The sequence below is a fragment of the Petromyzon marinus genome, chromosome 10 (assembly GCF_048934315.1).
Source record: "Petromyzon marinus isolate PM22_M1 ecotype Great Lakes invasive population chromosome 10, UKy_Petmar_22M1.pri1.0, whole genome shotgun sequence".
NCBI lineage: Eukaryota > Metazoa > Chordata > Hyperoartia > Petromyzontiformes > Petromyzontidae > Petromyzon > Petromyzon marinus.
This window is the reverse complement of record NC_133676.1, coordinates 15,717,940-15,740,267: the sequence shown is the minus strand read 5'-3', so window position 1 is coordinate 15,740,267 and position 22,328 is coordinate 15,717,940. Positions and strand designations below refer to the sequence as shown.

The 22,328-nt window shown below is 46.3% G+C and overlaps 1 protein-coding gene across 2 annotated transcripts in view; it reads left to right on the top strand.

The window, feature by feature from the left end:
• The window catches only part of LOC116940836 (semaphorin-5A-like), a 157,369-nt gene that overhangs the window by 47,624 nt on the left and 87,417 nt on the right, over nt 1–22,328 (top strand). For both annotated transcript variants that reach the window (XM_032951075.2, XM_032951073.2), the window contains exons 2-4: nt 5,420–5,714; nt 18,248–18,347; nt 19,482–19,527. In XM_032951075.2, coding sequence (XP_032806966.1) covers nt 5,522–5,714; nt 18,248–18,347; nt 19,482–19,527 — 339 coding nt within the window. In that variant the 5' untranslated portion in view covers nt 5,420–5,521. The remainder of the gene's footprint in view (nt 1–5,419; nt 5,715–18,247; nt 18,348–19,481; nt 19,528–22,328) is intronic.

Here is a 22,328-nt window from a genome sequence, read left to right as displayed (position 1 = left end):
ATTGGAGTTTGTAGTCCAGCTTGTAAATTCGGCCATTATAAATGGCTCCGTATGAATAGCAACTGGAGTTAACGATATGGCGTTTATCTGACCCACCGTTTGACAAACACATTTTTTTCAGCAAACTCTGTGGGGGTAGTTTCGAAGAAATGTGGAATGTATAAAGGGCCAGGTGGCTGTTTGGGCTCACGCTGTGTCACGTGAGAATACTTATTATCATTTCTGAGCGCTTGAGTTTGATAACAGGTATCTTTTGATGTAAAGCTTTCGTGACTGCAGGGATTCATATTATTGGTTCTTTCGGTAAAGTCACATAGAAGGGAAACAATAAAATAATAAAAATATAAAAAATAACATTCTCACGACGTTTCGACTGCAACACAAGCAATCATCATCAGGTGTGAAAACCACAGCAAGAAAATTAGAAAAACGTGGCGTTTTTTTAACGTTAGCACCACGGAGAGGGATTTGGCAGTTAGTCAGGTGGACGAGTCCATCTGTGGTACAAAATTCTACTCACCTGGTATCGACAATCACGGGTATTTCCCTGTCCCCAGACGACCTGCTTGTCAGTTTTGATGTAATTTCCTTATTCACCAAAGTTCCTGTACCTGACACCATCGCAATCATTGAAGACTTGGTTCATTAAGGACGAAACACTGAGGTACCCCCCCCTGGTGAGACACTGCTTAACCAATACATACTTCACTTGGGATGGAACTTTCTACAAACAAACTGAGGGCACCCCAATGGGCTCCCCCTATCTCCGGTTGTCGCCAATATTTTCATGGAGAAATTTGAGACTGACGCCATCCAGACTGCCACTCTGCACCCAACCTTATGGAAGAGGTACGTGGATGACACTTTTGTCATCTGGCCACATGGCCGGCCTGCTCTAGACCAATTCTTCGACCACATCAGTTCCATACACCCAGCCATCAGATTTACCATGGAAGTTAAAAAAGATGGCAAGCTCCCTTTTTTGGATGTCCTAATAAAAAAGAGACCTGATGGTTCAATGAGCCACTCTGTCTACAGGAAAGCTACCCATACGGATGCTTACCTGAAGCCGGATTCCCACCACCATCCATCCCAGAAGAATTCCCTCATCAAGACTCTGCACCATAGAGCCCAATGCATATCCGACCAGGAACACATCGCCAGTGAACTCAAGCATGTACACCAAGCTCTTAAGGCTAATGGTTACTCCGACTACACAATCCGCAAAGCTATCACTCCAACCATGAAGAACGACCCTCTTGAGGAGTCTTTGAAAACCATCACTTTACCCTACATTCAACACATTACATAAAATCCGTGATCTGGTTCGGTCTGTAAAAGATGTGATTCCCGACATACCTGGCGTCTACAAACTAAGTTACCTCTGTGGTAGTAGTTACATTGTATAAACTTAATGTCATATCTCGGACCGCATTCGTGAACACAAAGCAGACCTAAAACACGGTAGGACCAACACCTCGGCCGTGGCAGATCACGATTATAATTCAGTAGGCTCACATGACATTGACTTCTCCAAGACAGGGGTTCTTTGCAAGCCATCTGGCTACCATGAGAGATTCGTTCATGGGGCTATCCACATATACAAACACAGAGAAAATTTCAACCGAGAAGATGGATTTTGGCTTAGCAATCATTGGAAGGACTTGATCAACCATTTCGGGTCTTAATTGATTGTTCACGCTTACGGTGGCTTTCAGACCACATCCATTATTTCGTCTCCCCCTTCCTCTTTTCCGAACATAGATGGACTCGTCCATCTGAACAAACTGCCAAATCGCTCTCCGTGGTGCTAACGTTAAAAAAAACCGCCACTTTTTTCAAATTTTCTTGCTGTGGTTTTCACACCTGATGATGATTGCTTGTGTTGCAGTCGAAACGTCGTGAGAATTTGATTGCTTAATATTTTTGTTATTTTATTGTTTCCCTTCTACATGACTTTACCGAAAGAAACAGGTATCTTGCCATCCCTTTGTTAAATAGGACACTTGCATGGAGTAAGTTGTTGGTCTCAGCTAAGTTAATTTGTGCATACACACATACATACACAAACACAGAAAAGCCCATGAATTTGAGTTTGGCATGCATTTTTTTGTATCCCAGAAATCGGTAAAAAAATATATTGGATGTGGATTTCCAACAGTCCCAACATCCACAAAGGGCATTCATTTAACGGAGGTGTCACCACTTTGCCAAGATAAGAAAACAAAACGTAGCGTGCTATAAAACAGACTGTACAGCATCCCTCTTACTGTACAGCACAAGTAAGGCATAATTTTGTGATAACAATGAAAAATAAATCTCAAAAATAAACAAGAGCAGTGCTACAGGTACAGGGGTTTTATATTTTAAATGATGGCCACATATATATAGAAGTAAACGGCCGTGATTTTTGACCATCCCAATTTTGGAGGCTGCAGATGTCTTTGACGCAGCTATAGAAATGCACGCAACATCATAGTCATCATCGTCAATCTGGGGGTTTGACAGCTCTCACTCGCTCGCCCATTCCTGACGTGAGGAATGGGCGAGTGCGCTCGGCTCAGCCCCAGCTCCGCACGGCCACCGCGTTACAATGACGAACCTCAGCGGGTTGTGGGTTTTTTTTTCCTTTCGCAGGCGGTGGGGATGAGAGGGGTGGGGGCTGGCGGGCGAGTGGTGTGGGAGTTGGAACCAAAACTAATAATCAGCTTCTTGGTGTGAAAAATGCAAGGGGCAGCAGATTTTTTTTTGTTCTCTCTTTTTCGTTGTTTTTAACCCGGGCCGTGTGAACTTTATAAAGTGCTTCGCACGTTAAGCCGGCGAGCAGCTGAGTGTAGGGTTTTGTGAGACTTACATCGTTGATGCTAAATGCCCGCGTTCTAATGCTGTTGAGCTTTTAATTTAGTGTGCAGGGTATGTACTCGATGTGATAATTCTTTTTTTTACGTTTTGTTTTTTTTTATCTTCAAAACGAGAAAATGAAAAGCTTTGAATTTTTTTGTTGTTGCTAGAACCGACAGCCATTGGTGGAAATTCAACATTCTGATGCGGGGACTAATTTCTCCATCGGATGACTTCCTCTACAAAGTGGATGTTGTCTACACACAATGCAGTGATGATTTTTTGCCCTCCCTGACCAGGATTTGAACTCACGAACCCCCTGACTTTGAGTCGAGAACTCTGCCAACAACAACAAGCGCCGTCCATCTGTATTTCTAGTGATGATGAAGCAACACGCTTGGGGCGGTGGCATATGACGTCAGTTATGTCAAAGCCACGATCGTGCACGCAGAGACATGATGCAATTACCAATGCAAGGGAAGTCTGGGGGGAGGGGCAGAGCTCCTGTGGAATTTCACTTAATTTTGACTGGTGCCATTATTGTGATTTCGAAATGCTGCCAGCCATTAACAGCATAAGCACACGCTGTGCTCTGAAATTAGTGGAGGTCAATCCGGTAAAGCAAGTGAAAGGGAGCAGGAGGTTTATTAACACGGTATTAGCATTGACTATACGTCGTAGAGATCGTGACGAAAACGTAAGGACATTGTGGTGCAATGCCCCTGGCATGTATCGTAGTATTAAGTCTGAATTATGTTTTACTGCATTGAGGCAATGCTCATCTCCTGCCTATAGCCCTAAGCCAGTGAGATAAATCCCACGTTCCTAATGTGGGGGTGACTCTCTCCATAGCACACCCACTGTTGATTTTCCCACAAAGTGGTAATCATTTTATTGACCCCCAGGGGGATGATGAGTTGAGTCAACCCCCAACCAGGATTTGAACTCACGACTTTCTGTTTCCGAGATAGAAGTTTGCAAGTTCAAATTCTGGATCTGGGTTAACTTGTTTGATTTCTATCATTATTTTTTCTATGGTGGATATAACTATTACCAAAAAGTGTACAAATGCAGGACCCTCCTCCAAAAGTATTGAGACTTAATGCAGGTTTTTTTCTGAATCAAGGCCTTTATATTATTATTTTTGATCATCATTAAATAATTATTAACAGCATTGGCTCTGATTATAATCAAAGCCAATGCTGTTGATGCCATTACAGGATGGCTTCATTTCCTCGGCCAGACCTCACAGCTGTTGCACGAGTAACACCCAGCCTCCAAGACCTGCTCTTACAGTTTCCCACCATCTCGCTTTAGATCTTCCATCGGTCACTGACCTCTGGGTGCCACTGCAATGGCTGCCTCGGTGGCCTAACATCCTCCACACGGCACAAGTTCCCCCATTGATCGCAAGTTCTTCTTTCATTGTACAGCTTGTTTATCCTCCATTTTTCGTGACCATTTTTAGTTGTTACTTTATTTTACTTTATCAGGTAAAGGCCCGCTGAGCTATGTACTGTAGCTCCTTTTAAGAAGCGACCTGGCCACAAATGAAAGCTCAACGAAGTGGCTTATCACGTGGAAATGTATAGCAGCCAAATACTCTGAACGCATGCTTCGAATGTGGAGGGAAAAGCGGAGGACTCAGAGAAAAATGTACACGACCACGGGAAGAACACGCAAACTCTAAATATACAGCAGCAGGCATCAGGGTCGGGATCAAACCCACGACCTCCTGTATACCAGGCGAGGTAGTTGACATCCCGCCACCTTGTGACTCTTACTCATCATTTCACTACGATACCTTAGGGGCAAACCTTTAGTTTATAATGTAGATTTGATTCAATGCCTGCTAACATTTGGAAATATTATTCAACGTTATACTGTACGTAATTGCAAAGGGGAGATTGCAGATTTATTGCCACAAATAAATATGGGACGCAATTCCCATCGAAATTGAGGTTGTAAAGAACATACCAAAGTGAACATTGTGCATGTCCTATGAATAACTAGAGCTCGTAATTGATTGGGAATTGAATACTCTATTCGTGATGATGAATGTAAGCGGCATCGGCATGTTACCTCATTATCGCGGAATAAAATTTGAAGCTGCCTTGTCAGCAGCTTTTTTTTGTACTGTGACATTCATAACAATGTGTGCAGTGCAACTGCGACTTCACATTCACCAACATCCATTCTGCAAATAGGAAGACGACTTGGCACACACTCACAGCCAGGTTGCGCCGTGGTTAGAGCATTCGGGTCTCGGTGGGACATTTTCAGGTTAACAACCATGCTGGAGTTGAGTCAGCACATCAAACCTCGCACGATAAATTCAATTAGAAATCCTTTAAAAGCAGTTAACAGTGGTCAACATATGGATATACTCGCGCCTGCCATGAAAATGTGGAACTTCCATCGTCGGCACAGGACTGCTTTTGAAGATGACTGCCGCTCCCATCGCACTCGAACTTTTTGACTCGTACCCCAATTGAGTCAAATAAATAAACAACCTCGACCGTGACTTTGCCGATGAATCCACAATTCACAGGGCTTGTCTTTCTGTGCATTTCTGCAGCTCCTGTTGTCTACAATGCGGCCGTCTGGGTGACTGCCGCAGCCCCCAACGCACCCTGCAGCTCCCCCCTCCCGCGCCAGCCGGACCACCGCTCTGGGCACCATGCCATCCCGGCCGCCCCACCTCGGCCCCTACCGACCGCCCCTGCCGCCGCCGCTCGCGCGTTCAGCGGCCGTGGCCTCCCTGTTGGCGAGGCTCGCCGTGTGCCTGGTGGCCCTGGCAGCGCTGGGCAGGGCCGGGCCGGAGGACTCGGAGCAATGCGCCCGCAAGGAGCACCCTCGCTCCAGCCTGGCAGGTGAGGGAGGCACCGCGGCCGTGCCTGCGTGGTGCAGCGGGCTCAAACGCAAAAGGCCGTTCTTCAGAAATGAGTTATTTTTTTTTTACCGAGATGATTCGAAAGTGCATAGTTTCAGTGGCTTCCTAATATCGGAAGGAAAAGCGTTCCAGACGGCCGCAGAAGCGTATGTGAAAGCGCCGTGCGATGCGTTGACCGCCGCCTTTGTTCGATGGCCAGCGAGAAGCCGCTGTGGGGATGACCGGAGTGTCACGTGACGGTTCATGCTGCTTAACGGGATCAGCGAGGTGTTGTGGTTCATTTGTGGCGAGCACTTTGTGCGTAATAAGTGCGACCTTATAAATATCCCCCGTGTGTGCGGAATTTATCCTGCTCCTCCAGTTAACTTCTCATCGTGAGGGTTATTGCACACGGTCAATTTTACAGTCACAGCGTTCAAAGCCACGTTCGTTTGATGAAGGCGTCACAAGCAGCACTCAATATAGGTTTGGATAATTTGGTAGCGCAGCTCTGATGTATTGTCTGGATGTAATGTGTACGTATGTATGTTGAATTTCTTTCACACCGTCTGTAGCCAACCCTGCTGAGGGAAATATCGGAGGTCTTGCTGAGCAACACGCCACGCAAACCCGATATCGCATCGGAGATGTGATATCATGGGCATTCAGTTGCCTCCCACGAATAAAACAACCTGATTAGTAATCTGTCGAACGTCACGAGCAGGAGGCTCGTGACAAGAAAAAGAAGAGGCAAAATCGGTGTGGTTGGTTGGTCCATGCATCCGAGCGATCAACAACTGGAAGAGCACACCGCAGAAGACTGTTGCTGTCGGTTCTCGGTTGGTGTTTGACTCGGCCCATCATTTTGTCAAAGTTTCTAAAAAAAAAATCAAGTACCGCTCCATGTGAAATTAACGGCGCCTCTCCCGTAGATCGGTGCCTCCGTTGGAATGTGAAACGTTCCGCTCTGACCCAGGGCTGCTGATGCCGTTTGAGCCGCCGCCTGAAGCTAATTTGAACATGGAGACAATTTCACTCTGACTCTCTCGCACCCTGGGATTGAATCCGGCTTTCAGCCATTTGCTATTAAATCAGGTTTTCAGTTGTAGTCAGTTGATGATTTTAGCCTGATCGATAATGACTTCTGGGGCCAGTATCACGCCTGGCTAACTTGGTATTTTCCAGCGCCGATGTTAATGCATTGCGACCGGATACTCAATTGCACGTTTATGTCGAGGCAACCTTGGAGATGTCCATTGCTCGGTGCAGACTCCAAACGCCACTCATTGTGCATTGCTCGCTATGAAGCCAATCGCAGTGAAGACTGCCGAAGACTCCGCTCACCTTGTTGTCCACCGCTTTCGGACGGGTGGCTCTTCAGACGTTAACATTGAAATTACTTCACGGTGAAATACGAACACGGCGCCCATCCCGAGCAGCAGCGGCAACAGGCAAGCGGTTTTCCAACAACCAAACGTGCATTCTTAATGTGCGAACAAACGGAACAAAAGCGGTTCTTTTGAAAGCGGCAGGTATAAATCTGCTCCGGTGCCAATTTTCGAACTTGGAGAGCGGCTCTTTTTTAGCTGCATTGTTCATTTGGATCAGCGTGAACTGTTTTGCTGCGGAAATGTGATGGAATTTACGCTGTCTTGGGGATCGGTAAGGGGGCCTGCCGCATTAGCGAGTTGGACGGGAGGGAGGGAGGGGGCGTGCTTGGATGCTGGACGTGAGAAAGGAGGGAGCCAGTGCTAGGGAGTTGCTGTGTCTGGAGAGAGAGAGAGAGAGGAGAGGCTTTTTGTCTCCTTCACAATCCGTATTCTCTTGTAGCTTTTGCTGAGAGTGGATTCTGGGGAGACTGTGTGGCTGTGAATGATTTATTGTGAAAAAAGGTCCTTTATGTCCTTTGCATTGTGAGTAGCAGGTGTTCAGAAGCTCACTTGGCTATCTTCTATCTTGAAGCCGCTTTAGCTGAAAATCGTCGTGGAAGTGGGAGAGCGAGAGAGAAAAGGCTTAAGGGGCTTGTCGAGGGAACAGCGATAGACGACACCAGGGCGGTGTCTTCGCCGCTGTGTGCCCTGCTCAGATGGGGGGGTCACGCGAGACGCCGTTCACTCGAGCAGCTCACGCCGGCTGACGGGATAACAGCCTGCGTGGATAGATGGTGAAAAATCAAGAGGTCGCCAAGAGGTCACGCGAGAACAAGGTCACGCGAGACCAAGGTCATCAAGAGGTCACGCGAGACCAAGGTCACGCAAGACAAAAACCAAGAGGTCATGTGAGACCAAGGTCAAGCGAGACCAAGGTCACCAAGGTCACGTGAGACCAAGGTCACACGAGACAACCTGCGTTGATAGCAAGTCCCGTGTGAGATTGGTGAAAAAACCCCACACACTCACACACTGTATCGTTAAGTTAATGCCCCTCATACTGTCGCGAGTGAGAAACCCACTCCTGCATCCTGATGAAATGCATTTGGCAGTAGCAACACAGCCGAAGCCGAGGTCCTTGCCGCATCTCAGCGGCTAATGCAGCCCTCACAACCCGATTGTTTTCCTAACCCAGTGCAGCCGAGTAAATACGCCTGGGAAGGCGAGCAGGAATCAAGGCTCGGTAAGAGCCTAATGTTTGTTCAGCGGGAAATATAGATACATGCGTGGGGTTTTTATTCGTTCAAAACATGTTTTTAATTGTTATTATATTTTTTTATAATGGAATGCGTAATAATTAAGCAGGAGGTAAAGCCCTGAAATTCCATTGCTCAATCCACTGCCGGCAGAATGGCCTCCGCTAGCGGGACTTCGCGAGAGCCCTCCTCGAGGGTGACTTGGCCTACTCTTTCATGCTTGCCGGACGTCTCGGAAACGATGACAGTACTCAACACTTTACCCCACCACAAGCCTCCTGACAAAGTGAATAACAGTGGTGAACCCGTTTATACTCAGCAGATTATGGGGGCGAGTTGTTTAAGAAAGTTTTTTTATTGTTTCAATTTCTGTGCCTGCATTCCTTCCCCCCGCACCTCCGATTGCCACGGGTGGCTACGTACGGTGAGAAAGACGTTCAACATACATCACAGAACTGGCTGCCCCTGGATGAATCGGGAAGTAATGGGATGGCTTTGTAAATCTGGGATGGTGGTGCCGTGATTAAGCACTTGACTCACAAGAGTGAGTTGAAATCCTGAGCAGGGAATTAATCAGTCTATTATTCCTCGAGGCTCAGTCAGGCAGATGGATTACCTTTTTAATCCACGTGAGAGAGTAAACTGAAACCAAAAGTCTCTTACTCAAGGGAGACTCGGGGGAAAAGGCACGATCTGTAGCAAACCAGAGTACAAGTTCAATAAAGCCATGGCAAAGTGATATCAAAAGTTTGGCGAAATGTAATTTTTATTTATCAGAATCTTTATTTAGACTGGAGGAATCCGATGAGCTACGAAACTATGTTTTGCAGATGCCCAGCATTGGCGGGTCAGACATACATACGTGCTATGATGAGCACCGTTCTGTGAGATGACCATATGAGTTTGTCCTGCGGAGAGACTGCTGCCCACTCAGCAACGGCCCACGGCCGCACCCACAAACTCGCTGGAGCCGGGAGACGACACCGGTGACTCCGTGACTCTGTGTGTTTGTGTAAATGTCATTCATTTTTGGGAAAATAGTGAGGCGAGGTGGTGAAATCACTGGACGGCTCTCACTTACCAAGGAAACAAGACACGTCATGTGCCACTAACAGCTTCGGGCCAGCATGCAGCCATCACTCTTGGAAGCAATCAAGGTGGCAAGGGCCGCTTACTCATTTGATGAAAACGGCGATAAAAAAAGTCCAGACCCTGGTGCGAGATGTGTCGATGCGAGTCTGTTGGACGGGAGACCCTCGATCGAGCGCGACGTGTTTGGCACGCGATTCCGGCAGACCGCTTCGCCACTAAAGGTCTCTCTCCACCGCCGCCGCCGCCGCCGCCATCGCCGTTCCCACACCCGGCGGGCGTGAGCGCCGACGTGCCCGCGACGTTTAAACGCCGCATTAGGAGCGGCGGCGATGAAACGGTGAGCCAAATTGGATCGGCGCAATGACTGTGCAGCCCAGGAAGGCGTTCGACCCCGTTGCCCCGGCGCGGAAGGAGTTAAATACGATTTGGCGAAGCCTCCAAGCACACCCCCCCCCTCAACTCAAAAACAGAGTGGGGGGGGGGGGTACAGGACGTGGAGGGGGGGGGCGTGGGTGGGAGGGAGAAATTCATTTAATCTTGTGACAGCGTGATGCGCTAGAGCAAAGGCGTCTTCGGGCTTTGACAAAACGGTCACGTTTTAAATTTGAAACGTGCAAGCAGGCAGAGCTGAGAGAGATTAGGAGTAAGTACAGTAACATTTTGGACTGATGCATGGTGATCTCGACAATTCGGGGAGACAGCTTTTTTTACTTTATTTTTTTTCATTAAACTTTTTGTGCTGTCATTACAAGAACATTACATGATCTTTAGCAGTGTTTTCACAAAACCCTGAGTGGGTTCTTCGACAAGGGGGGGGGGGGTTAGGGTTCGGGAATATCAAAGTGGCAACAGTGTTTCACCGTTGATGGACGCCTGGAGCCTGCCCTGAGAGCTATTTGCTCAATCGTGGGATATTTTTTTGGCAGTATCAAAGTGTGTATCAAAAAAAGGTTTTACCCTTTCTGGCAATTAAACAGGAGTTGTTTCAAGACGTTCAAACACACCAAATAGAAACCTTTCGCAATGAATCAAGTGACTGCATTAACGACACACGGCACTTTGTGGTGAACATGCAAACCCAAACATGCTCCGATAATACTTTCATACTGGCAAAAAAAGGTATCCCATGAAATTTCTGCTCACTCGAGTTATAAATCCCCTGATACGTGGCATTGTCTTTGTACCGTTCGTCTTTCGGTGTTCTCTGGTCTGAGACTGGTGAGACTGGGCCCTGAAGGAGGCCGTCTCTGGTGTAGGCCAATCAGTTTCAAAGACAATGCCCACATTATCGGAGCATGTTTGCATCCATAATCACCGCCAAGATCGTGTGTGGTCAATGCAGTAACTTGATTCCTGGGTGTTTGAACATCTTAAAACACAACTCCTATTTTATTGCCAGAAAGGGTAAAAGCTAGAGCTGTTTAACCGTCTGTCCTCTCCAGCCTGCCTAGCCACGCGAGGCAGGACCTCATCATTTAGTGTTGCCCGAACGAGCAGCATTTTATGAACTCAACTCAAGCTGGGTGATTTTCGTTAAAAGTTGCTATGCCCTGAGCCGACATAGCAGAGATTCTGGGTTCTAATCTGCCTTTCCTATATCGGATGAAACCTGGTAATCATGTGTGTTGGAGTGAATTTAAGGATTGAAGTCAGGTCAACGATGAGCACATGAACATTAAACGACTATGACAAATATTGGTGTGACTTAGCATCCATTATTTTCGTCTCCCCCCTCCTCTTTTCCGAACATAGATGGACTCGTCCATCTGAACAAACTGCCAAATCGCTCTCCGTAGTGCTAACGTAAAAAAACGCCACTTTTTTCAATTTTCTTGCTGTGGGTTTCACACCTGATGATGATTGTTTGTGTTGCAGTCGAAACGTCGTGAGAATTTTATTGTTTTATAGTTTTTATTATTTTATTGTTTCCCTTCTACGTGACTTTACCGAAAGAACCAAGAATATGGTGAATATTGCTTTACCTCCCGAATCATTGTAATAAATGTCATGCGTGTGTTGATGCATCTGGAGGGCGCTTTGCTAAGACACTGACCGCGATGCCAATATCCCGAGTTCAGTTCCCGGAGAAAATACAGCACCGGTTTCCATTTCCACATTTGAACTTTGCCTGGGATTCCTCTAGGTCATCTTAGCCTAAAACAAGCACCTGGCCCAGTATCTTGGCAGCATCACTGTGAACGAGGCGACGGCGGCGGGGCGTACCTGGAGATGGCCACCCTGGGCCTCCCGTGCTCCGTGTCAGCCTTAATAGGTGCTCGCCAATAGCACTTGCACGACCTCCGCATTGGTGTGTCTGTTTTGTGAATACGCCGTGCGCCTTTTTTTGCGCGTGTGTGTGTGTGCGCGCACTGCCCAATTTATCTCGTCGGCAGTGAAGAATGTTTAGTTGTTTCTACCGCGATGGTTTAGTGGGAGCTCTCTAATTTACTGCAACGTTACCCTTGCCTCCGCTGCTCTGGGACGCACGCGAGAAATGGTGAAGGCGTAACCCCATGGCGAATCCATCCGCACGAGCACGGCACGCCGCTTGCTCTTACAAAACAAAACCCCTACGCCTCGGATGATTAACCCCACGCCGCGGAAGCAGCGAGCCCCGAAGAAATGTGGCATCTGAGCCTGCGTTAGTCAGGTGCGTCACATGAGGGCTCACTGCTGAGGCGCACGGAACCATCCGGGGAATCCCGCCAGCTAGCAGCCCTTATGCCCCGTTGACGTGAGTTGCGTCGCCGCAGTCGACCAAACGGTATTGCGTGCAGCAAAACTATTCCATCTTGTGTTCACCAATTTGTGTGATTGCATTCCCCTGCCTTTCACACGCGCGGACGTGACAAGTGCTACGTTTTTGATCCGACGCTGAAATACACGTTTTTGTTCGCCGGCTGCCTCTGGCGAATACAAGAAGCGAATTGGGCATTTTGGCGCAGCATAATGTGAGGAGAAAAAAAGAATAGCAGAGCCGATAGTTATTAAGAGCGGCCTTTACACGATTGGGATCGCTTACATTTTTACTTTTTTTTAAAAGTCAGTGTTTCTACTCTCCACCGAGCATAGGATGGTTGTTGTGTCCATTGGCAAAACCTGAGCCAGTGGTGGAAATTCCACATTCTTATCGCAGGTGCCAGCCTGTTCATGAGACAAACACTGTCCGATTTAAGATACTGATGATACATTTCTAAGCTATTCTTTGTAATTGCGAACTCTCACAAGTCATCGCTTTCCTCTCGATTATTTTTACGTTCTGGTTTCCCAAACCCATAGCTTGGGCATTTACTGTTTTCCAACAGCACATTTCCACTTATTCAACATTCTTCACTTTTTTTCTCCCTCGGGTGTCGCTTCCAACGGAAACTTATTTTGTTATCGATCTTCACTTAAAAAAAATTGCAACTCACTTAAGGATCCACAAAATACGGTCTTCTTGGTCTCCTTGAACAAATAAACTCCGGCCATTGATTTTGAAACCATCTCCTTTTGTTGTCAGACTCTCAGAGCCGCTTGGGGAATGCGTGCAGCCAGTCACATTAAAAAAGATGAGGTCGCATATGAACCCAAAATAAATAACATTCACCATATCTGTGGGCAAGTTTGTGAGTTAAATTGCCAGTCAGGGGTATTCGTAGTTGGGTATTTCGAGGGGGTGACCGAGTTTTTCATCATTCCGGGGTCAATATCTCCCTTCGCGAATAGGAATGGAGTATTTCCACTGCTGGCTCAGCTCCACAAATAGAGATGATCGCCATCCCACATTTATTTGAGGGAGGAAACACTTTTGAGTTTGACTTGGAACTTTGCATGGCAGATTTCGTGAGAGTGCTTTCCTCCTCGACCTCGTTTTTCTTCTTCTATTGCATGGTGGGGAGTTGATCAGCAACCTTGTATATTTTTGATTTACAGCTTTCGTGACTGCAGGGATTCATATTCTTGGTTCTTTCGGTAAAGTCACCTAGAAGGGAAACAATAAAATAATGAAAATGTAAAACAATAAAATCTCACGACGTTTCGACTGCAACACACAGATATCACTCACCACTGATATCACTCACCACTGGTATCACTCACCACCGATATCACTCACCACCGATATCACTCCCCACTGGTATCACTCACCACCGATATCACTCACCACCGATATCACTCACCACTAGTATCACTCACCACAGATATCACTCACCACTGATATCACTCACCACTGGTATCACTCACCACAGATATCACTCACTACTGATATCACTCACCACTGGTATCACTCACCACCGATATCACTCACCACCGATATCACTCACCACTAGTATCACTCACCACAGATATCACTCACTACTGGTATCACTCACCACTGGTATCACTCACCACCGATATCACTCACCACCGATATCACTCACTACAGATATCACTCACCACCGTTATCACTCACCACTGGTATCACTCACCACTGGTATCACTCACCACTAGTATCACTTACCACCGATATCACTCACCACATATATCACTCACCACAGATATCACTCACCACAGATATCACTCACCACTGGTATCACTCACCACTGGTACTGCGACCAGGAATAAAAACCCGGGTGGCAGGGCTCATTTTGCCGTGCATTAAACCACTGTGTCACTGCTTTCACCACAATTGTATATTATATACTATCGCAATGTTTGAAACTACTCTCACCTTGAATGTGTACATCAAAAGATTTTGAGCCTAGATAGCTGCTCGGTGTAACGTGTTTCTTTGAGCATCGCATTTCTCTCCATTGTCTCACATTCCAAGCCCCTATTTTGTCCACATGACTCACATCCGTGATTAACCCGAACTCATCCCTGCTCCTGACATCCGTTGACAAGACCCATGCGGGCATTAGTGAATTCCCAAAAGCCATAGTCATGCCCCTCTCTCTTGTGTATGGTCTTCATTTAAAGATTCCCTAACATACCTTTTGCCTCTTTCATGGTGACTCAATATGTGCAGGCTGGTGGTGGAATTCACAAACCTTGGCATGAATCTGCCCACAGCTTTACCAAGTGAAATTCATTTTGCATTTATGGGTAACAGTACAGGTGCAGCCCTGCTAATTGCTCTGTCGTGCCACTGTTGGAGGAAGGGCCTCCAACACCGTTGAAGAAAGGGGTCTCCAACAGTGGCCCTAAATGATCCGTATGACTTATGGAACAACTGACGGGGCCACTGGGTGAACTTTAATGGGCCATTATGGGCCTTCTAGAGGTATATTTTACCCACCCTACACTGGCCAGACGTCTTGGAAGGGGGTGGGTGTACTCACACCACAGGCGACGTTCCGCCATGCTTATACTGCTCAGTGGATGGACGGTGAGGGAGGTTTAAGAAACCTCGACATTGTTTCAACGGCTGCACCAAGAGTTGGAATCGAACCGGTGACCTTTGCCTTGCAAGTCGAGCGTACAAACCATGCGAGTGTGGCAGCTTTGCGTTGTTATTGTGCACATGAGTATATTTGTTCATTTGCATACTCGGATAATGAATGCATTATGTATATACATACATTTATATTTTAATTGTTTATGGAAAAAAGTGCCTTATGTAAACTGGCAGATGTGTTGCTCTTACTGTACAGCTGTGCAAATGTTTTTTACGCAAAAAAATCTAATGTGGATTTCAGAGTGACTGCTTGGGTGTGGTTTCCAAAAATTAAAACACATTGGAATTTATTTGGAGGCGGGGGGGGGGAACAAGGTGTGGGTTTACTTTAACTGTGTGGTTGCAATTATGGTTTTTGAAACAAATCGCGCGTGTATTTTTTTGGCAGGATGCAACAGTGACCACACCATCGGTCACTTTTAGTTTTTCCCCGGTAGGAATTCGCTCCTTTTAAAAGGCCACCGCACGTATCTGCAGAATTTGCTGCGCGACTGCAGTTAAAGAATTTATCAGTTTGATAAACTTGAACTGTAAATCCTCACGACTATAAATATTTGTTCCATATCGCAGCTAATAAAGTCTCCTAAATTTATGGACCAAAATATTATTTTAGTTTTCATTGGTGAAACAGTCCCTTGCGTGTTTATTTATGTATGATGTTATGTTGTTATATCTCCTGATAAATCAATTTACAGCTATATAAATTAGACAGCCTGGCGGTTACATAACATGTGATTTTTCACGAATGATCTATAAAAATATTACATTGTTCACCATCACGGAGAATTCAGGGAAATAATAAATAGACAAAACTCTGTCCATAAAATAGCATCATCATAATTTAGACCATCAACCTTACAGACATTCTGGGCAAGTGTTATCTTAGTTTGTACTGTTTTAAAAGTCAGAGTCTTGTTTTTATTACCAATAATCCATCACAGTGGCGCTTGTTGCATTGTTCTGGGCAATTTTACTGATTTTGCACTGAACGAGCCCCCCCCCCCCCCCCCCCCTTGTATAGGTCGATAAACCTTGCTGACAATACCAGGAAAACCGGCAGGATTTGTTTAACGTGTCCGGCTCTACTGATGAGACTCCAACAGTCAAAACTGACCCAGAGTGTTCATGCATGAACAAATGCTGCAGGAAAACATTGGTTCGGAGGTTGATACAATTCTAATTCAAGTGGATGGGCAGATGCGTGGTTCTTTATTTATGTCTGTATATTAAAGATTCTCAAGCTCTATTGAGAAAACCCCGGGGCTCTTATAGCCAAACTAAGACAATCTTCAGAGGGCCAAGAGAAAAATCCTGCATGCTTCAAAAAATGCAAAGTGTCCTCATGCATAAATGTACCTTGGGTGAATCTTATTTCCATTGGTGGCCCTGAGCCAGTTGTCCAAAATCCACATGTTCATGGTGGGGGTCTGCAACTTCATAGGATGGCCACAGTTAACTTCCCTGCAAAAGAGTACTCATTTTTGCCACCCCAGACGGAATAAATGACCCAAATTGACTTCCAAACAAAAAACATGAAATCACACCTTTTCAATTGTGAGTCAAACACTCTATCACAGCACATATTGGCTAACACGGTGGCCTAACTAGTATTACTGTTGTCAGTTTCAGACCTAAAACCTGATAAAATTTTAACCACAACTCTATGTCCTCCTTCTAAGCTGAGCTGCCTCAGCTTGTGCCATTGGGTGAATCAGTGGCTGCTTGAGGCCCTAAATGATCCACATGACTGATGGGCCCAACTGACGGGCCATTGGGTGGACTTTAATTGGCCATTATGGGACCTGCAAAACCGTAATCTCACACCATTATGAAACAACGTTGGGTGCTGAGCTGTGTCCACCCTCCCATTCCTTTTTCTGTGTCCCTTGAGGCCTAGTGACTGGTCCGGGCAAGGGGTACTTTTCTCAGCAGTAATCAAGGCGAGGTGGGTGGCTGGTGGCCTGCTATGACATAGATCAAATCAATGGTGACAATGAATCTCAATGGGCTTGCACCATTCCAAATTGAACTGCCACCTGTTTGGGATTTTGGTTAAAAATGTGCAGCGCACTACAGTGAATGGCATGGCTGAAGTAATTGTATGCGATTGCTATATGCACCAGCTTTAAAAAAAGAGATGGATGGCATACCCACATTGAATCCATTTACATACGAGCCAATAAAAGCTTCACATATTTCTCTACGTGCACGCACGCACGCACAAACGCACATATACACCCACACACGCGATGTGTCCTTAGGACTTATAATCGTTCAACACAGACACAAGCAATGAATTGTGCTCTAGTTGAGAGTACCATGGAATTCGAGGTGGCTTGGTGACTCTGGGGTCAGAGCACTGAATGAGACATGCTGCGAACCTGCATTCTGATTCCGGTTTCAGAATCCTGTGGTTATACCAGGTTTTTTTTGTTTGTTTAAGTAATGTGAGTTTATGGTCTCTTTTCAGTCACCAATGACTGCTCAAAGTCCCACCGCCGGCTCCCATTATGTTGCCTGGTAGGATGTGTTTTGCGTGATTCGTTTACCGTTCTGGTACTTTGCACTACTATCATGTTTTTGTATTGTTTGTTGCTGTAACGTTCTTACCCCGTTCCCCTACTGGACATCTGTAAAAAAAGAGCTTGATTGCTCATCGAATTCCTCCTGCAGTATTTACAAATATTCAGATTCTGATATCTCTGGGGTTTCAAAAAATGTGACGCATCCCAGCTCAAAGTATAACAATAAAAAAACACATTCGTTTTAATGACACGTGACAAACACTCTTTTTGCCGAGCATTCGACATGTAAACCTGAGCATGAATAAAGCGGCCAACTGAATTATTTCGGAAGTTGTTCTATGGCATAGGATCTCACGAGTCTTGCCGGATACGTGGTGGTGGTGCTGGTGGTGGTCGTGCAATCCTAGCTGTGAGAATTTACGGACGGTAATGTCTCCCGACGCATTGCTTATAGCAGAATTGGAATTTAATTTTAAAACAAATCTCTACCTTTAAAATGTTGAAAGTACTACTATACGCGTGGAACCGTTGTGATTCCTCACTACTGTTGTAACATTTTTAAAATGTAGTCGTAGTTAGTCTATCAAAACGTATCCGATGCATTGTGTCTTTAGAGAACCGATAACATCCATTGCAGCTCCATTAATAAATGCATTAATGTACTCAACTTAGTTGACTCAGTCAACAGACGCATTGCACTGCGGTACGTGCACAGCAGCTGATCAACGTCTCACTGGATTCGCGGTAATGTAGAAAACAGACAGCGGAACGCGGTCAACGCACGAGCTGGTCGCAACACGTGTCACTGGAATGCAGAGCGAGCCCACGCTCATAAACCTTCCTCGCTCTCTCCCCTGCCCTGCCGCTCGATACAGACGTCTCCCCGTGGCTCCATAACTTCACCTTCTCGGGAGCGGTCAATTTCTCACAGATCGCCTTTGATCCCAGCCGGGGTCAGCTGATCGTTGGAGCCAGGTGAGCAAGGCCCCAACAACGGGAAACGGCCAGCAACAAACAGCAAATAGATACAATGAAACACGTTGCTTGAATTGAGCAACGTTATTTTTTTAAATTGTTGTTATAAGAGCTTGGGGAAAATTGACGATGGGAGGGAATTACAAAGTTGTGCAGTGCGAGGGAATAAGCAGAAAGAGAAGTGTTGTGACCTACAGTGTGGTGAGTGGGTGAGTAAGTGAGTGGATGAGTGAGTAAGTGAGTGGATGAGTGAGTGGGTGAGTGAGTGCGTGGGTGAGTGGGTGAGTGAGTGGGTTAGTGAGTGGGTGAGTGAGTTTCTGTTACCTACAGTGTGGTGAGTGGGTGGGTGAGTGGATGGGTGAGTGAGTGAGTCAGTGAGTGGATGAGTGAGTGGGTGAGTGAGTGCGTGGGTGAGTGAGTGCGTGAGTGGGTGAGTGAGTGAGTGGGTGAATGAGTGAGTTTCTGTAACCTGCAGTGTGGTGAGTGGGTGGGTGGGTGAGTTAGTGTGTCAGTGGGTGTGTGAGTGGGCGAGTTAGTGGGTGGGTGAGTGTCTGGTAGACCACGTCCTCAGCATTGGTGGAGGAATTAATCAAATAATTCCAGATGTACTGTAGCTTGGTTTAGCTGGGCAACAGCTGGGCTCCGAGTTGTAAATAATCACAAGTTCAATCCCCAGCAAAGGTTGACTGAGCCCCATTGCTACCATCGGTACCATCAATATAGCTCGCCGCAGTAATAGTAGTGGTAGCAGAACCAACTGCTCTGGTACCACTACTGCCATTGCTACGACCACGATTTCCACCACCACCATCAACCACAATTACCACAACCATTGGCAACATTTGCATTGCCTCCATAGTACATATGCCGGCTACACCATAATTATTACCACCCCCACCATTATTATTACCACCCCCACCATTATCATTACCACCCCCACCATTATTATTACCACCCCCACCATTATTATTACCACCCCCACCATTATTATTACCACCCCCACGTAGCCCTACTCCGTCATCGGAGAACGTTGAAATTCCTCAAACCTGTTTGGAAAAGGCCTGGGACACTGTCAGTACATTGCATTGTTATTATCTTATCCTAATTCCCTATTGTGTGTGTCATTGTCCGCAGGAACTACCTCTTCCGGCTCAGCATGTCTAATCTCAGCCTCATCCAGGTGAGTGGCGGCTGTCTTGAATTTTATTGATTTCCACCGTAGACAATTCCTCATAGTCAGAAGGACCCTGGGTTGGATTCCGGCTCAGGCGTCTATGTGCGTGGAGTTTGTACGTTCTCCCCCTGTTCTGCATGGGTTTTCTTCAGGTTCTCTGGGATTTTTTCCCAAAGCATACAACATACAATGTAACATACAATATTGATTCTAGATTTGAAGTTTCCGTGACTGCAATCATCCATACGAGTACATACAATATTGATCAAACATACCAATGCGGAAAAAACCCCCCTGCAAAATCCTCAATTGGGATCACACACAGCAGCAGCATTGATCCCCTACTGTGTCAGCTTGGCAGGACCCTCCTGAAAAAGAGTCTTGAGACTCGGTGAGGTTTTTCTGGGTAAACATGCACAATAATAATAATAATATATGAATCGTAAGGACAATGGAAATAGGCTCTCGCGTGTATTGAATTCCAATGGCTACATCCATAGACTTCTGTGCAACCATTTAACAACAGCTTATGTTCGTATATTACTATTGCACAATTGCATTCTTCTTTTGTAGTGTCCCGTGGAATGTAAATGCGTAGAGTGAACACGCTTCAGCACCACTGCTGTTAACGCTGCCATAAAACAGAAATAGGCTAAGTTCTTCAGGCAATGGCCCATCTTAGAGCGGAGAGAAAGGACAGTCAGTGTAACATAACAAATAACTTTCTGTCAGAGCAGCTGGCCTCGTATCGCTGTGCTTACAGCACTTGAATCAAATCCCGATCGTGGAATTAATAGAACGAGTATAATTTCGCGGGAAATTCAATCATGGTTGTTCTCTTCATAGTCTGATCCCTGTTAGAGCAAAATGTGGAATGTCCACCACTTGTTCAGGATGGTTTTGAGGCCTTCGTCCACGAGCACACCGACCGTAAGTGATGATGACGGTAATGTTCAAGGCCACCGGTGGAGATGAGCACCAGTCCTCGGTTTCGTTTGAGCAGGGAGACACTTTGACTTTTGAAATGTGAAAAAAAACCCAACACAAATCACAACACAGACGGCGGCACTCTGGGAGGTCGGTGGGTTAAACGTATGGCACGAGCTGCGTCGAAATCGCTAAATGGTTTCACGCGTTTGCCCGCTGGCCGTCGGGTGCTGGCGATGCCAAGCAGAAGATGCCGCGCTCTGCGATAGCGAGTGCTGTGAGAGCGCACGGTCGGAATGGTTCTCTCAAAACACGGTCACGCTCTCAAGCAGTGCTGATAGGGCTTTGCCGGTTCAACAGTTGTAATTTTTTTTTTTAAAGAGTACTCTTCATGGAACACCGCAAACCAAAAATAAAATAAAATCAGAGTGCGTCTCCGCACTCAAATAACCGTAGGGAAGGCGCTCGTCGCCTTTGGCAGCCCAGAGCCAGTGATGAAAATCCCACATTTCCATTAAGGTGTTGCCATTCTGCCTCGAGGAAAACTACTGTTGGCTTCGACCAAAGTGGTACTTGTTGGCAACCTCAGAGAGATGATGATGGGCTGAGTCGCGACCTCCTGATTGAGTCGAACCTTTTAACGACAGTTGTTCCCGGCCAGCAAACAAAACACACACTTACAGACACCGACCACGTGTTATGACGTAGACATGTCACTGCATGTATCCAGCGGTTAATCTGGATTTTGACTCTCACAATGCATGCATTGAATTCGTGGATGTAAATGTATTGCATGCTGACATTATACATGCTAAAGTTACATTTGGGGTAACGATTCGAATGAGGAAGCACAAACAAGTAAAAACAAACCAGAAACATTACAGATGGGTCAACAAAAACACGATTGAAAATGTTTTATTCGTTCTTGAACTGAACAAGTCTCTCCTGAGAGTTCATCCAATTAGCAGGGGGGTGGAGGGGTGTGGATGGTGGATTGAGTGAATAGTTACATGCCCGATTAAAACGTTTGCATTCCACGACTGATTCCCCATATGCTTGTGACTTTATAGGGCTGACTATGCACAAAAGGGTTCAGAAGCGGTGGTGGATTTTGACCAATCCGTTCGACCTCAGGTTTTTGTTTTGTATGCTTCTCCCCTGGTTCCTTTTCTTCAATTGTTTTTTTCCCTCTCCTCATTCCTGGTATTCGCTTGACCTTATTCCCCCGGCTCCCAGAATGTCACCTACCCAACCACCACCATCCCACCTACCTTACCACAACGCCACCTACCCCACCACCATGCCGCCTGTTAAACCACCACCCCACCTACCCCACCACCACCCCGGATACATACTGGCAAGCCTTCTCTACTGTTCGCTGTGTTCCTTTCCCAGAGTGAGCGTGGCAAAAACGCATTGCAGTGGAAAAAGCCGAAAAAATGCTTATTTTGATGCCGACTGGTGAAATGTCGAGGTTGAATGGAGGCTTGGGACACAAGCACACACACACACACACCAGGCACACAGAGAGGCAACGATCCCCCATTTAGCCTTATTGACTGCAGGGGCAACATCACACCCTAATAGCTGTTGTGACCAGGTTCTGGTGTTCATACGCCGCACCGACCACTCATTTAATGCTGAGTCAACCTAAGCGAGGTGCAGGATTGACAATAATTGCCACTGATGCTGTAGATGGATGCGAATCGAAGGCAGAGTGCAAGGACCATTTCACATTCGCAACAACGTAATGTACGCACATTATGTTGAACCTTTCCCACACCGTACGTAGCCAACCATGCTAATCGGAGGTGCAGGACCACAGTGCTTGTGCCAGGCTATGTGTACTTTGAGGCAATGTGAATGTCAAAGGCACGCTG